At 35.8% G+C, this 16,403-nt stretch overlaps 1 protein-coding gene across 1 annotated transcript in view; it reads left to right on the forward strand.

Annotated features, from left to right (window-relative positions):
- Positions 1-16,403, forward strand: part of LOC106458706 (caskin-2-like) — a 198,754-nt gene that overhangs the window by 103,889 nt on the left and 78,462 nt on the right. Inside the window, exons 3-6 of the mRNA XM_013918248.2 lie at positions 10,553-10,650; positions 13,226-13,371; positions 13,958-14,053; positions 15,601-15,731. Coding sequence (XP_013773702.2) covers positions 10,553-10,650; positions 13,226-13,371; positions 13,958-14,053; positions 15,601-15,731 — 471 coding nt within the window. The remainder of the gene's footprint in view (positions 1-10,552; positions 10,651-13,225; positions 13,372-13,957; positions 14,054-15,600; positions 15,732-16,403) is intronic.

Genomic DNA, 16,403 nt, shown 5'->3' on the forward strand with positions numbered 1-16,403 from the left:
AACTTTGGCCACTTCTGCAGTTGTTAATCTGGGATCCATTTCGATGCTCCTCTTGACGGCCCTTTTTGTCCTCTCTGATGGACCAGGACGACCCGGACGCTGCTCAGTTGTTTCCCTGCCGTGTTTCCTGAACTGCACGATGATTATGTTGACTGTCGAAAGCGGGATTCCCAAATTCTGCGAAATTTGCCGCTGACTTATTCCACCATCTGCTTGACCAACTATCCTTCCTCTAACAAAATCTGACAATTCGAGATAACCTTGAGTTCTAGGCTTATTGCAGCACAAGATAATTAATGTGCGGACCATTTTCATTTATATAGTGCTCTGTGAACACAAATTAGTTAGCATAAATCAGTTAAATGACGAAAAATTAGGCGTCTATTTACTTGTGACCACTCAGTGTAGATGTTTCCAGAATACCCCACGGTCACATCTCGGTAGTTCCATATTACAGCCTCTAGGTGTTTCCAGAATAACTCACAGTCACACATCAGTAATTCCATATAAGAGGGTCTAGTTGTTTCTAGAATAACCCACAGTCACTTCTTCGTTGATTCTTTGCATGAACTATACATATTCTTGAACATCGTACAGTGACATCTGTAGTGATTCCCAACATTAACTTATCTGTGCCCTTCACCTGTTTATTTGGGCGAAGATTATAAAGTTTAAATTTTTCAATGATCATTTGCAGACTTTTTTGTTATTGTTGTTAAATAATGCTAATGTATATCGCTTGATAAAAAAAAAAATATAGTACATATATTTTGTTCAAAATAATGGTTTGCTTGTTTGAAGTTACGTACAAAGTTATCTGTGCTCTGCCCAGCACGGGTATCGAAACCCGGTTTCTAGCGTTGTAAGTCCGCAGACATGCCACTGGGGTGCTGAAAATAATGGTGTGGTATTGTTATATCTCAGGTTCTACTGGATTGATAAATAGAAAATAATGAAGAAATATAAGTGTAATTGTATGTATAAGTTGCATTATTTAATGGCGTAGTTGTAGCTGCTTTGTTAGGCCTTTTTTTTTGGCTCAGTAAGTTTTCCAATTTTCGTTTGGATACAACCAAAACCTCATGAATTTCGCAGCTCCTCCCGTTTTGTGTTAGTCTGAGAAGATACCTTCGTCGGTGTAACTTGAATAAGAACAACATTAAACTGGACCATTTGTAATGCAGATTTCAAATTTTTAGTCCTATTTGTGTTCCGGATAAACTCCCTGCTTAGAAAAGAAATCTTTCGTGCAGCTTTGACAAGTTGTAATGATATGTGTATTTTTTACTTAAAAAAACAACAACAAAAAACAAGATAAGAGCTATGTTGGCGTTGCATGTTGTCCAAACTGACCACGCCTTCTCATGGATTTAGTCTTTCTGGTATACCTCTAAAATTTTCGTCTTTCGACATGCTATATTTTTTTTTTTTGCGAATTAATTATAGTTTAGAGCACGAGAGTTTGATTTAGGTTGAACCTTATCGTAGAAGATTTACTGCACGTGACAAGGGGGCCTCCTTGTCTACCGTTCCGAACAAGATCTCTGTGTGGTGGTGGTGGTGGTGGTGGGGGGTGTAAATTGTTATGGGCTTGTTTGTATGCGCAAAGTTACACAATGGGCTATCTCCGTTGTACCCACTGTCGGTATTGAACCCCGATTCTTAGCGTTATAAGCCATAAAATTTACCGCTGAGCCACTGGGATGGAAAATGAGCGATGCCACTTGAATTCACTCTTTAGGGACACTCAAAACTGGAGAAGGAATGACAACATCTGTAGTTTCATTTAGGGACACTCAAGACTGGAGAAGGAATGAAAACATCTGTAGTTTCATTTAGGGACACTCAAGACTGGAGAAGGAATGAAAACATCTATAGTTTCATTTAGAACCACTCAAAACTGGAGAAGGAATGACAACATCTGTAGTTTCATTCAGGGACACTCAAAACCGGAGAAGGAATGACAACATTTGTAGTTTCATTCAGGGACACTCAAAACTGGAGAAGGAATGACAACATTTGTAGTTTCATTTAGGGACACTCAAAACTGGAGAAGGAATGATAACATCTGTAGTTTCATTTAGGGACACTCAAAACTGGAGAAGGAATGACAACATCTGTAGTTTCATTTACGGACACTCAAAACCGGAGAAGGAATGGCAACATCTGTAGTTTCATTTAGGGACACTCAAAACTGAAGAAGGAATGACAACATTTGTAGTTTCATTTAGGGACACTCAAAACTGGGGAAGGAATGATAACATCTGTAGTTTCATTTAGGGACACTCAAAACTGAAGAAGGAATGACAACATTTGTAGTTTCATTTAGGGACACTCAAAACTGGAGAAGGAATGATAACATCTGTAGTTTCATTTAGGGACACTCAAAACCGGAGAAGGAATGACAACATCTGTAGTTTCAGTTTTTCTGCTGTTTGAGTTTCTGACGTCATGACCATGTAAATAGTTTTAAAGAAGGCGGCTAACAGCTTAATCCATCCTCCAGCCTAATATGGAGTTTAGTACAAAATATTCAGTAATGGCATATTTTAGGGATGGTACAAAGTGCACTTAAGAAACTAATTAATACAAACACGTTTTCATCCTCTGCAAACATTCGGGGAAGCGAGAAAGATAGTTTTACTTCCCCACAAACATTGGGAGAAGCGAAAAAGATGTCATTTTCCTTCCACACAAACATATGAAGGAGCACGAAAAATCGTTTTATTTCCACCCACAAAAGTTTTGGAGAAGCAAGAAAGGGGTGTAGAAACTGTTTATTCTAGTGTAATGATTGGATTTCTTAAGCTGTTAAAGATTCGTATCTTGAAAGAAGCTTATGTTAAGAATGATTGACAATTATGTTTGACATTCAAAGTAACCTGAAGCGATCAATTTTCACGAATAAAGTACATTGAACTATTAGTTCATTAAGACAAATTAGTCCCATGCGTCAGTAAAGGAAATTTTCAAGCAAGTGAACGTTTTTCCAGGCGAGGGGTTTGTCTTGTTTTGTATTTCGCGCAAAGCTAATCGAGGGTTATCTACGCTAGCCCTCCCTAATTTAACAGTGTTAAACTGACTAGAAGGAAAGCAACTAACCAACATCATCCACCGCCAACTCTTGGGCAACGAATAGTGGGATTGACTGTCACGTTACAACGCCTCCACGGCTGAAAGGATGAGCATGTTTGGTGACGGGGAGTCGAGCGCCCTAACCACCAGGCCATGCCAGCCTTCCAGGCGAGGAGACCATTGTGTTTATGTATATATCTACGTAAAACTTTGTTAATTAATTGATATAGATAACAAAATAGATATTTGTATTCCCACTTAGAACTTTGCCAAATCCTTTGAAATATTTCAGGGAGGAGTTTGACTTTTTTTTGACTGTCATTTTTAGAAACCTTCCTGTTATATCATTTAAAGCTACTATACAGAAAGAGAAGTGAAACTGAAACGGTCGTATTTAGTGAAACGAGACAGATACGCATAAGTAAATATCATTGGAAGGTCTGCTTTCAGTTTGTTTGTAATTAAACATAAAGCTACACAATGGGCTATCTGTGCTCTGCCCACCGCGGGTATCGAAACCCGGATTCTAGCGTTGTAAGTCCTTAGACATACCGCTGTGCCACTGGGGGGCGCTGCTTTCAGTCGCGTGCAACAGACCATTTCTATTTTTGTATAACGGTTATTTATTGTATGAAATATTGAAATCTTCAAGCTGTTGCGGAGTCAGTTTCATACTGTATTTAATTACCAAATATTAACTTTTGCCTTGTTTTGAACACGAAATTATGTAATGTAAGGATCAAGTTTTGGTATATTGTGATCTGAATCTCCGTGACTTTAATACGTTTGGATAAGTAATTCTTTCACAAAAAAATTATTTTGTTGTAACATATAACAACAACAAACAAAAATGTGTAACTAAGGGCATCGGGAAAGAATGTGTGCGTAGTGCCACCTATTAAGCCATATTGTAACTGCAACGGTGGGTAAGTGGTAAGATGGACAGAGCGCAGATAGCCCATAATGTAACTTTGCGCTATATCAGTATCTGCCAATCAAACCCAAATCTTTAACTGATGCTATACAGATTGGGTGAGATACAAAGTGTCGGCAAAAGGCAGGAGATGAAGGTGATGGGATTCCTATAAAAAATCTCCAAGACGTCCCAGCACGTTAGAGATCAAAACTTTAAGTGTTGTTCATACCTGGGTTGTTAACTTGTTGAAGTCTCGCTGGTTCTGGAGTTGTTGTGTTGTTAACTTGTTGAAATATCGCTCGTTCTGGAGTTGTTGTGTTGTTAACTTGTTGAAATATCGCTGGTTCTGGAGTTGTTGTGTTGTTAACTTGTTGAAATATCGCTGGTTCCGGAGTTGTTGTGTTGTTAACTTGTTGAAATATCGCTGGTTCTGGAGTTGTTGTGTTGTTAACTTGTTGAAATATCGCTGATTCTGGAGATGTTGTGTTGTTAACTTGTTGAAGTCTCGCTGGTTCTGGAATTGTTGTGTTGTTAACTTGTTGAAGTCTCGCTGGTTCTGGAGTTGTTGTGTTGTTAACTTGTTGAAGTCTCGCTGGTTCTGGAGTTGTTGTATTGTTAACTTGTTGAAATATCGCTGTTTCTGGAGATGTTGTGTTGTTAACTTGTTGAAATATCGCTGATTCTGGTGATATTGTGTTGTTAACTTGAACATTATATTATGTTACATTTTGAACATTATATTCGTATGTGTATTTCCAGTTGTTGGCTAAGCAGATTGTCACCACGTGAAAACAGGTCAGTGTATTTTGTCTGATTTCAGTCGAAAACAGCTCACATCCAATTGTCATGGAAACACGTACTGGTGCTGGATTGGTTAAGTGGTTGAGTTAAAGGGCTAGACGCAGTATGTGAAACCAACCAAAACAACAACAACACAACACTCGTGCATACAGAATGTTTTCTGTTGAACCTACTCTCGTTTGTAAACTTCTGAAACTGCTGTTTATGGGATAATTTCCCCGATTTTCGACCCACTTTCGGGGTCACCTGTTTTAACCCTTTGCATCACTGTATTGTCTGTCAGTCAGTCAGTAGACACTAAAACGTGCGCATGACATGAATCACGAGAATAAGTATACACTCTGTAGGCTATAACACAACTTCAAAAGCAAGAAATAAATATATTTGATACTCATAATTTTGGTTTTATTCACTCTTGAAACAGAACACTTTCGGGGACTCAGCGGAAATACATCTAGTTTCAGTACAACGTTTCCTCTCTAACAGTGATACATCATCACAAGTACACGAAAATTGTACACAAGACAGGAAGTTAGTATGGGACAGTCCTCCCCAAATTTGGTCCGGATTCAATTCCTAAAGCGGATTCTGGATCACTTTGAAGCATTTTTTTATAAGGGGGAGATAGGGCATTTTCGCGGTTTTCGGTTAATAACTCTATAAAATGGGTACATTAAAAAAATGATCCGGATCATTGATCATTCTGGATCTGAGAAGGATTTTCTGAGTTTTCGAAAACGAGCGGCTGGGCGAGGGTAGGCAATCTCTCTGATTGCTCTTATTTACTTATGTTCGATTTTAATTGTTTGTGCTTCTAAAGTTTGCTCTAATTTATAGTTTTCGGGGGTAGGAGGAGAAGTGCCCAGAAAAATCTTGTCTATAAAGAATCACAATTACCCAATATTTCACCCAGTAAGATAAATCAGTTTCGACATTCATGTATATTTGTATAGGAATCACAGACACGTGGGATTCCGAGCAACATTCTCAATCCAACACTGCCAATCTTTTGATATGGTGTGAACGCCGTTTACAAGCTGGCGAAACATAATTATAAGAAGATAAATCAGAGAGATTGCGATACCCTCGCAAGACGAGGATAATTATACTTGTGGTATCTAATTCTCTAGGGATTTTTAAACTGATGAAACACAAGACAGAAAAAAAACAATAAAAAAAACACAACAACAACGGAACTTGCAGGAACCGATGATTTTAAGAGGTGTCTTAAGAAACAGACTGTGGTAAACTTACTTTTAGAAGTACTCTAATCTGTTTCCTAGTGCATGTCTAAAATTTCATTACACTGTTTCCTAGTGCATGTCTAAAATTTCACTACACTCTGTTTCCTAGTGCATGTCTAAAATTTCACCTCAGTTTGTTTCTTAGAACACTTCTAAAAGTTTGTCCCAGTCTGTTTCTCAGAGCACTTCCAAAAGTAAGTTTACCACTGTCTGTTTCTTAGAGCACTTCTAAAAGTAAGTTTACCCTAGTCTGTTTCTTAAAACACTTGTAAAAGTTCACCCAGTTTGTTTCTCAGAACACTTCTAAAAGTTCATCCCAGTCTGTTTCTTAGAGCACTTCTAAAAGTTCATCCCAGTCTGTTTCTTAGAGCACTTCTAAAAGTTCATCCCAGTCTGTTTCTTAGAGCACTTTTAAAAGTTCATCCTAGTCTGTTTTGTGTAGTGAAATTTTAGACATGCACTAGGAAACAGTGTAATGAAATTTTAGACATGCACTAGGAAACATAGCGTTGTGAAATTTTAGACATGCCCTAGGAAACAGAGGGTAGTGAAATTTTAGACATGCACTAGGAAACAGAATGTAGTGAAATTTTAGACATGCACTAGGAAACAGCGTAGTGAACTTTTAGACATGCACTAGGAAACATAGCGTAGTGAACTTTTAGAAGAGTGCTAAGGAACGGACGTAAAATTTTAAATGTTGTGCATTATGAGCGGCTATTATATATCTCTTTATCAGTGTGTGAGTTTGTTTTTTTACGTGTAATTAATTTCAAATACAGCCAAATTACAGTATCTATCCGATTCAGTGACTAGTTTGATGTATTTACTCGTGTTTATTTTTATGACATAACAGTCATATTTTATCTGTTTTTTCCATGTGGGTTTATTTAGAGCACATGGGTAAGTAATCATGTTTTGATTATGATCCCCTTGTTTTATTTTTTTATGCACTGAAAATTTTAGCCTGTTCCTGTTTATGCATATTCTTTAGGATATATTTAGTGTGTCTTGATGACACCGCCCGTATACCTGAATAAGGAACAACGCCGCGGAAGTAAGCCTTTTTTTTTTTATCGCTTACAAACGCTTTTGCAAGATACCTCAGGGTTTAAGAACATTACATATGTGATGGGTAATGTACTATGTTTTAAGTCGTTAATTATAGACTGTTGCCCCTGTTTCATCAATGGAAATGCTCTCGTGTAACACCTCGCAGGACAGGAAGAAATTCTAAAGCTCTTAAATAATGAAATCTTCTCACACACATGAATACCAAAATTGATATTTCCCACACGCATACGTTTCTGTTCACCAGAGGTCGCACCGGTGTAATGGGCGTGGATTGGCCTCTGTTTGAACAATGGATGGTACTAATCACAAGTGTTGCGGGCAAGCAAGCGATCACGTGCATGACAATGAACTTGATTCACGAGAGTGTTGTACTGTCATTATTGTGATGAAAACAGCACACCATTGTGGAGAGTGTCAAAGCCTTTTTCCAGTCTAATATATAAAAAAACACTGAAAAAAAAAGGTGCTTAGATTCACGGAGGTCGTGGACAAACAATACGTACTTTGTTCATTATGTTTATAAAGTAATATTAGTGGTTAAAATTGAACTTTGCAAGTCGGTGTTTTAATTTTAAAAAGTTTCAAGTTCATCTTTATTATAAAGGTTTATTGCTAGAGGTATTCAAATGGAAACTCGGCCGATGAACGAGAATTTGTTTTACTTTAACGTTCACTTTACAGAGGATTTACAATAACACCAACTGTTGTATATTAAGTATCGTGTCAGATATAATTTTATATCTAATAAGGATTGATTTTTAAACGTAGCCTGCGTTCAGTGTTTGTATCTTTCACATCTAATGTTCATTGTATTTATTCATGGCCAAGTGGTTAAGGCGCTCGACTCGCAATCTGAGGGTCGCCGTTATAATAAGACGGTCAATCCCAGTTAGTGAGTGGTGATGACTATCTACCTTTCACAGCTAGATTAGGGGTGGCCTTGTGCGAAATTCAAACCAAACAAACTGATCGGTAATGTTTTTTTTATTTTTTTGCTTTTCGACTAGATCTTATTGCTCTGTCTATATACGTTTTGTATTTGTATTTTGTTTCTTTCTATTTATATCTGTGTCTCATGTATATCCCTGTTTAGCGTTTTGTGGTATTGATATTTTAAACCTGAACGGCGCCATATACAACACACGGATTAAACTGACAGATTAAAGACATCTAAGGTTAAGGTGAAGCCATTCCTAATTTATTTTTGCTAACAAGAGAAAGGGCAACCAGTAGACAACATTCGCCTACTACACGACAATTCTTAACCAAATAGCTGAATGGACTGTTACAGCTGTAAGTTGAAGCACATTCAACAGCATATTGAGGTTCTAACCTTGGACCTCTGATCCGCGGCTCGTGAACCAACACATAAAAGTCTATAAAACTAACTGTGCATATTGTTATATTTTCGTAAGCAGTTATTTTGGTACTGTAGAATAAAAAAATACAGCAACATTAAATAAATCAATCTAAAAATTACTTTTAAAAATTCAAAAAACAAAGCATATAAGACTGACTACTGAGATGTTAGCATTACAGTCTGAAGCGAAAAAAAATATAGTTGTAACTTAAAATATTATTTGGGGACTAACTCAGATTGACAGTTTTTTTGTCCTTGATAAACTTTATTAAAAGCATTTTGTTCATTAATGTTAGAAGGAAATATCTAGTTTTATAAACTGGAACTTTTCACGTTTTCTGTCACTTTTTTCGTAAGTTATATAGAAATACAAACGATTGTTTGAGTAACTTTCCCGGTGTATTAGTAAACCAGATCGTATGATGGCCGTTAATCGTTAATGATTTAAAAGTCATTAAGGTTGTGCATAGTTATGATTATTCTTTATTTTCCTTCAAATAATTGTACGCTGGAACTTTTTCCAGAGTATAAATTCCACTAGAACCTAGCAAATCCTTTTTTTTATGTTAAGACTTATAGAAGGTGCTGTTTACACGTGTAGGTCATAGAAGTATAAACTTAAGACTTTTAGAAGGTGCTGTTTACACGTGTAGGTCATAGAAGTATAAACTTAAGACTTGTAGAAGGTGCTGTTTACACACGTTGGTCATAGAAGTATAAACTTAAGACTTATAGAAGGTGCTGTTTTCACGCGTCGGTCATAGAAGTATAAACTTAAGACTTTTAGAAGGTGCTGTTTACACGTGTCGGTCATAGAAGTATAAACTTAAGACTTATAGAAGGTGCTGTTTACACGCGTCGGTCATAGAAGTATAAACTTAAGACTTATAGAAGGTGCTGTTTTCACGCGTCGGTCATAGAAGTATAAACTTAAGACTTTTAGAAGATGCTGTTTACACGTGTAGGTCATAGAAGTATAAACTTAAGACTTTTAGAAGGTGCTGTTTACACGTGTAGGTCATAGAAGTATAAACTTAAGACTTATAGAAGGTGCTGTTTACACGCGTCGGTCATAGAAGTATAAACTTAAGACTTATAGAAGGTGCTGTTTACACGTGTAGGTCATAGAAGTATAAACTTAAGACTTATAGAAGGTGCTGTTTGCACGTGTAGGTCAAAGAGGTATAAAATTAAGACTTATAGAAGGTGCTGTTTGCACGTGTAGGTCATAGAAGTATAAAATTAAGACTTATAGAAGGTGCTATTTGCACGTGTAGGTCATAGAAGTATAAAATTCTGCGCCAATAAATGATCGTCTACTAGGCGGGACATTATTGGTGGAAACTTTTTGTAGCAACATTCGAACTGTTTGCTTATTTTTAAAAATGATAATATGGGCTCACAACTAAATATATGATTACTAGTTTCGGTAATGTCACCGCGAATAGAACACATGCAATGTGAAATGGCTAGGAAGCTTACTTTCTTTAAAAGAATGACTTAAAAAAAAAGAGTACCGTATTTTTAACTGAGCAGTCAAGAGATGGCGGCAGCAAACTGAGTGGATGCAGGGCGTCAAATCTCCAGCTTGTCGGTTGTCATTGAAGTCTCTTTTTAAAATGTCTTACAGCTCTAGGGACAACCACAGATTTTAGGTAGGCCTGTTCTTCAAAGAGATTTTGTTTCTTCGTCCTCAAACTACTTATGTGCGGAAACTCATCAAATAGAGAAAAGAACGAGGTCATTTTTGTTCCGCTTATTTTCCTGCACAAGGGTAGTTTTTTTTCTTGTTTGCTTTTGTAACGTGAAAGACCAATGACTTTGTTCAAAAGCTTGAACAGATACTTACACAAAACGGACAATGAAAAGGTTTTAATGAAATAGTGTTTGACGTTATTTTCAACTGGAAAATATTGTTAAGCATTGTTTGTAACTGGAAAATATTCTGTATTGTATCTTTTATGCGTAAAAAGTCTTTTAGCTTTATGATTAGTTTGTTGTTATTGTTTTTTTTTAAAAACTGTATTTAAGATCTTAAAATAAAACTAAAAGATGCGATCTAACAGCTACCTTTTGTTCTAGCATGTCGGGTCTTCATCAGGCGGCACTGATGGGTGAAACTGCAATCATGCAGCTCCTTCTGGAAAATGGAGCTCACGTGGACATCAAGGACAATAAAGGTGATTTGTATTTTATTATAACTTAAAGAATGACAACAAGAACTGTTTTAAATAGCACTAGGTACGTAGAGATATTCATCACTGTATTCTAATAAATTATTTTAGTATAAAAGTTTTGTTTCACGTTGAAAAATACAAACGATGAAGTCAGTTTATAGCTTCTAGTATGTTTTATTTAAACTAGTATGAGTAAATTATATTTAGATAATATATTAGAAGCATTGTCCAAAATCACTGACGGTTATTGTTTAGAAAATTGTTTTATATTTAACAAGATAATTTACATCATGGTGATAATCACTAAGCACGGTATTGCTTATTATGTAGAGATTGGCCGAGAAAAAATGGCTACCGCATTCAATCTGTTACTCTGTGATGCGTACAGATAACTGCTAAAGTTGAGTTATAGTCTTATTTAAGCACCTAATTGCCATTATCGAGTATTTCACAGCTTGTATAACAGTAATATTATTCTCTTCTTCTACCACACGTATTTTTGTGTGGCAATAGTAAAAAAAGGAAAACTATTACATAGCAGTGAGTTCAGTTTGTAAGCATCTATTATTTCCACGTTTCATAAATAACAGTTTCATTTCTGGTAGGTAGACGGCAGCACAAATTGTTCTTATATAACGATGGTTTGTGACTTTTCATTCATAAACATGATATCTGTCAAAACAGTTTCAGTAAAAATAAATAAATAATAATCTAAATTAATATTCAAGGTATCAAGGAGATCAAGTATTTCTGCAACAAACAGATTTGTGTACGTGTTATTGATGTCTGAGTTTAAAAACACCAGTTTCTTAATTATCAAAACAATGCATTATATAGTAGTCTACTTTTCTTCAAATTTTTAGTGGCAGCTGTGTGTGTGTATGCATGGTATTATACTTCATGGCCTGGGATCTGTATATCCACCCCATTAATCGACATGACCCTAGCATGTCGTGGAAAGGATTGGATGTACTTGCAGTGAGTTGGGGTGAAGTTGGAAGGCGTGGGTTCGGTAAATGTCCCCTTAACGTCAGTCTAGCGCTCTGGGTACTTGTACCATCCTGGAGGAACCATTCCTGCTTCACTGGCCCAAGTGTAATCCAAAGTTAGAGAAATTGGTGTAATATTAACAATATATATATTACCATTGAATTATAAAAGTAAAACAAATATTCACCCATCAACCTACTTTAACGAACTTCTTTAAAAAACGAACGGAAATAAGTAATAAAAAGACATTTGCAAAAAGTAAGTATGATGTAGGGATGACAATGCCAAAAAGTACAGAAACAAGGCAAGGATAAATACACAATACCATACACAAATCCGTACATAAGTAGCCAGTGAGTACTGAGCAAATCTTACAAGCTTATGGCTATTAGCCACTATATCCCAGCCGGCTTGAAGAGTTCTGGATTGAGTGAAACACGTCGTCGGCAAAGGATATGACGAACATACTGTGGTTGAAATACTATTATTAAGGGACTAGATTAAGAATGTAGTGTTCAAAAATATAATAGGCCTAACATAATGTCTCATGACAAATATAATTAATTATAATCATGCTGCGCCATCTGGTAAAAGACGTTCACCCCATTACAACATTGTTAACTCACTATAAAAACATTTTTATGTCAACGAAGCGGTGCCTTTCCAATTTGTTCCAATCTGTTTATGCTAATAGTGTATCTGCGTGAATGTTATAGGTGTTTTATTAAAATAATGCCTAAAGGTGTTAAGGATCTATTATTAAAAGAGTATTTGCGTGAATGCTGCGGGTGTATTATTAAAAGGTGCTAAAGATACACGCAGATACTCTCTTAACAATACATCCTTAACACATTCACGCAGATACTCTCTTAACAATACATCCTTAACACATTCACGCAGATACTCTCTTAACAATACATCTTTAACATATTCACGCAGATACTCTCTTAACAATACATCTTTAACATATTCACGCAGATACTCTCTTAACAATACATCTTTAACATATTCACGCAGATACTCTCTTAACAATACATCCTTAACACATTCACGCAGAAACTCTCTTAACAATACATCTTTAACACATTCACGCAGAAACTCTCTTAACAATACATCTTTAACATATTCACGCAGATACTCTCTTAACAATACATCTTTAACATATTCACGCAGAAACTCTCTTAACAATACATCCTTAACACATTCACGCAGAAACTCTCTTAACAATACATCCTTAACACATTCACGCAGATACTCCCTTAACAATAAATGTGTTAAGGATGTATTGTTAAGAGAGTATCTGCGTGAATATGTTAAGGATGTATTGTTAAGAGAGTTTCTGCGTGAATGTGTTAAGGATGTATTGTTAAGAGAGTATCTGCGTGAATGTGTTAAGGATGTATTGTTAAGAGAGTTTCTGCGTGAATATGTTAAAAATGTAGTATTGTGAGATGCGTCAAAGCAGTTTGACTTGCGTTAGGTGATTTAGTTTTCTTTGTACTAAGCGCTGTGTTCTTTTTATTTAACAAGGCTATTTATTTATAATTTTTCGTTTAGGATTTGTTAATAGTAAAGTTTATGTTTCTAGGCATGAGACCACTCCACTATGCAGCTTGGCAGGGAAAACTGGAACCAGTGTCTCTACTTCTCCAGTACAATTCTTCCGTTAATGAACAAGCCAACCACCAGGAGACTCCCCTACACCTGGCTTGTCAACATGGTCACGTGGACGTGGTAACTAAACGTTTTGGCGGTTTTTTTTTATCGTAACAGTTTTGTTAGCTGGTTGAATTGTCCATTTCATAATAAGAAAAAAAATAACTTTGTCCACATTTTATTTATTATGATTTTTGTAGCTAAGAATTCCACGCACGCTAGTTTTTTTTCTGTTGATATTCAACTTAGATAACAGGACTACATTTCTTCTGGCTCTAAAGCTCCAAATAATCAGCATGGTTTATGTACAGTTGAAGAAGTTTAGAATGTAGCCTTGTAAACAGCACGATTTTTACACCCAATCGGCATGTTTTATTTTTAAATATGAAAATAACAGGACACAGTGTTCACACTCAATCAGCATGTTATATTTTAAAATGTAAAAATTTAAACAGTAATCTAACAAACAGCATACAGTGTTCATACCCAGTTAGCATGTTTAATTTTTAAATATGAAGATTTAAACGGTAATCTAATAAAAAGCACAGTGTTCACACCTAATCGCCTGTTTATATTGAAATTCAGTAAGTTTTAAATTGTTGTTTAATAAAGATCATAATTTAACTACTGATTTTTTTTGTTTGTTTCATTAACCATTTCGTAGACCAACGAGTTACTGAGCCACAGCTCCAACGTAAGTCAACGGAATCACGAATACAAAACACCTCTAGATTTAGCCTGTGAATTTGGCAAATTTAAGGTGCGTAACATTTTATTTATTTATTTTCTATCCTTTTTTGGTTTCCATTGTTATGTTTAATCTGTTATGCTTTCAATTCTGTATAGTCTCACTGCCTTATTCAGAAAATAAAGAAATCTATTTTAGTGTTAATTACCAACATTTTCAATAAAATTGCAAGTAATATTTACTCCATTTGTACATACTGCCAAAAAGAGCAAAAAAAAGTATTGTGCTGTTGCTATTTTGCAATTGTCGGTGGTGCCATCTAGGTAAATTAATATTGAATAAACAAAATCCGTGTTTTATCTTTGGGTTTTGTTTTCGTTTATAAAAATCTGATCGTAATGTTAATAGAATCATAAACATCAAGTGCTTAAAGGACAACTGGTGTAAGTAACAAGAAATATAACAACAACAAAAATCGTTACAGTTAATCATTTTAAACTGTGCGCCCCTCCAGTAGCACAGCGGTATGTCTGCGGACTTACAACGCTAGAAAGCGGGTTTCGATACCTGTGGTGGGCAGAGCACAGATAGCCCATTGCGTAGCTTTGTGCTTAACTTTAAACAAACAACCAAACAATAAACTGTGCTTCAGAGAAAAAAAATTAAACAACATTTATATCTTGTATTTTAATTTTCAAATTTGGACTTATATACATTTGGACAAGTGTTACATTATTTTTGATTCACTGTTGGTTAGTGGTAAGTTTACGGACTTGCAACTATAAAATCGGGGGCTCGATTCCCCGCCGCAGACAAAGTTCAGGTTATATATTTTATTGCCTTGCCCTAATAAAACAACACCAACTCATACACCATTTTTACAGGAATAAAATACACATCTGATGAACCCTCAACCCCTCTTCCTGTAGAATGTTGTTATATTTGTAATAAACAACAACGCTGGCCAGACGTGAAATTCAGACTGTTCTGAAAGTAGAGTATTTTACAGAAACGTGAAATTCAGAACTGTTCTGAAAGTAGAGTATTTTACAGAAACGTGAAATTCAGACTGTTTTGAAAGTAGAGTATTTTACAGAAACGTGAAATTCAGACTGTTCTGAAAGTAGAGTATTTTACAGAATTTTGTATTGGATTATGCTAAAAATAATGAATTTCCTTGTATGTTATCCAACAAGTATATATATATATATATATATATATAGTTTGTTGGGGACTTTCCACACACACACTTAGCTTCTCACATGTAAAACACGTTTTTTAACCATTCACACTTATTATGGTGTGAACGCCTTTTCTAAAATGGCGAAACGTTATGATAACGTTAATATTTACTAAACTTGTCATAAGACAGTAAACTTATTTTGTTTGTTAACACTAAATTCTTTATTCAGTCCCTTAGGATTTCCCTAAGAAGAGTATATAACAGTATTTCAACCAAACTATGTCCATCATAGCATTGCCGACGGCGCATTTCTCACATGAAACCTAACATTACAGTTATTTTTATTTGTTTCACTGCACGTTTTAAGATAATGTTTTGATATATCAAACATTCACATTGGGGGTATGATTATTCAATATAATTTTGAATTTCCTAGGTTGTTGAACTTCTACTCCAGTCTGGACGATGTCATTCGTTACTTGAAGAGAGTCCCCAAGACACTGTCGACAATGACCGTACCACCTGTCTTCATCTAGCGGCTAGAAATGGACATCTTGACGTTATTAGGTATTACGAGCAGAGAATTTTGTGGCTTTATTTTTTCATTCTTTACTGTCTCGTACATTGACACAATAGAAGGGACGTTAATACAGGATGTCCGGAACCATAGACACTTCAACGAGTTTTACATGCTGTCCTTGTAACCCGAAACAGGTTTGGTTTGACAGCAAGATTAAGTCTACCTTTGCATACTTTGACAGCACCATAATCAGTAACGTATCTACAATTAAGAAAAGCTGCAAATGACCAATGGTTCTACACTTTTTGGACACCCTGTAGAATATGTTCACTGATGTGTTCTATAGAAACGAAGTGGCCAAGGACTTGATGTTCGTTTTATATTTAGTTAATGGGGGTTAGTCCAGTTCAGGAATACTATATGCTGTTCTTGATTATTAGCCGCGGAAAAAACCTCAGCAAGTAACGTAGCTTAAGCCTTATTTAAATAAATTAACGGATTTCATTCTCACTAATAGCGTTTTGATTCTGTTTTTCTCACCACTAAACACCCTACCCCCAGTCCACAGGGATTCAGAGAGTAAGCAAGAAAAACTAAAAATAGACAAGTAAAGCTCAATGACTGATTACTCTCTGTATCTGACGCTGGGAAAAACTTTAAAACATCATTAAAATGAAAGTTAAGTTTCAGTACGGGGTAATAACTCGAATATTACTTCT

The sequence above is a fragment of the Limulus polyphemus genome, unplaced genomic scaffold (genome assembly GCF_000517525.1).
Source record: "Limulus polyphemus unplaced genomic scaffold, Limulus_polyphemus-2.1.2 Scaffold503, whole genome shotgun sequence".
NCBI classification, from domain to species: domain Eukaryota; kingdom Metazoa; phylum Arthropoda; class Merostomata; order Xiphosura; family Limulidae; genus Limulus; species Limulus polyphemus.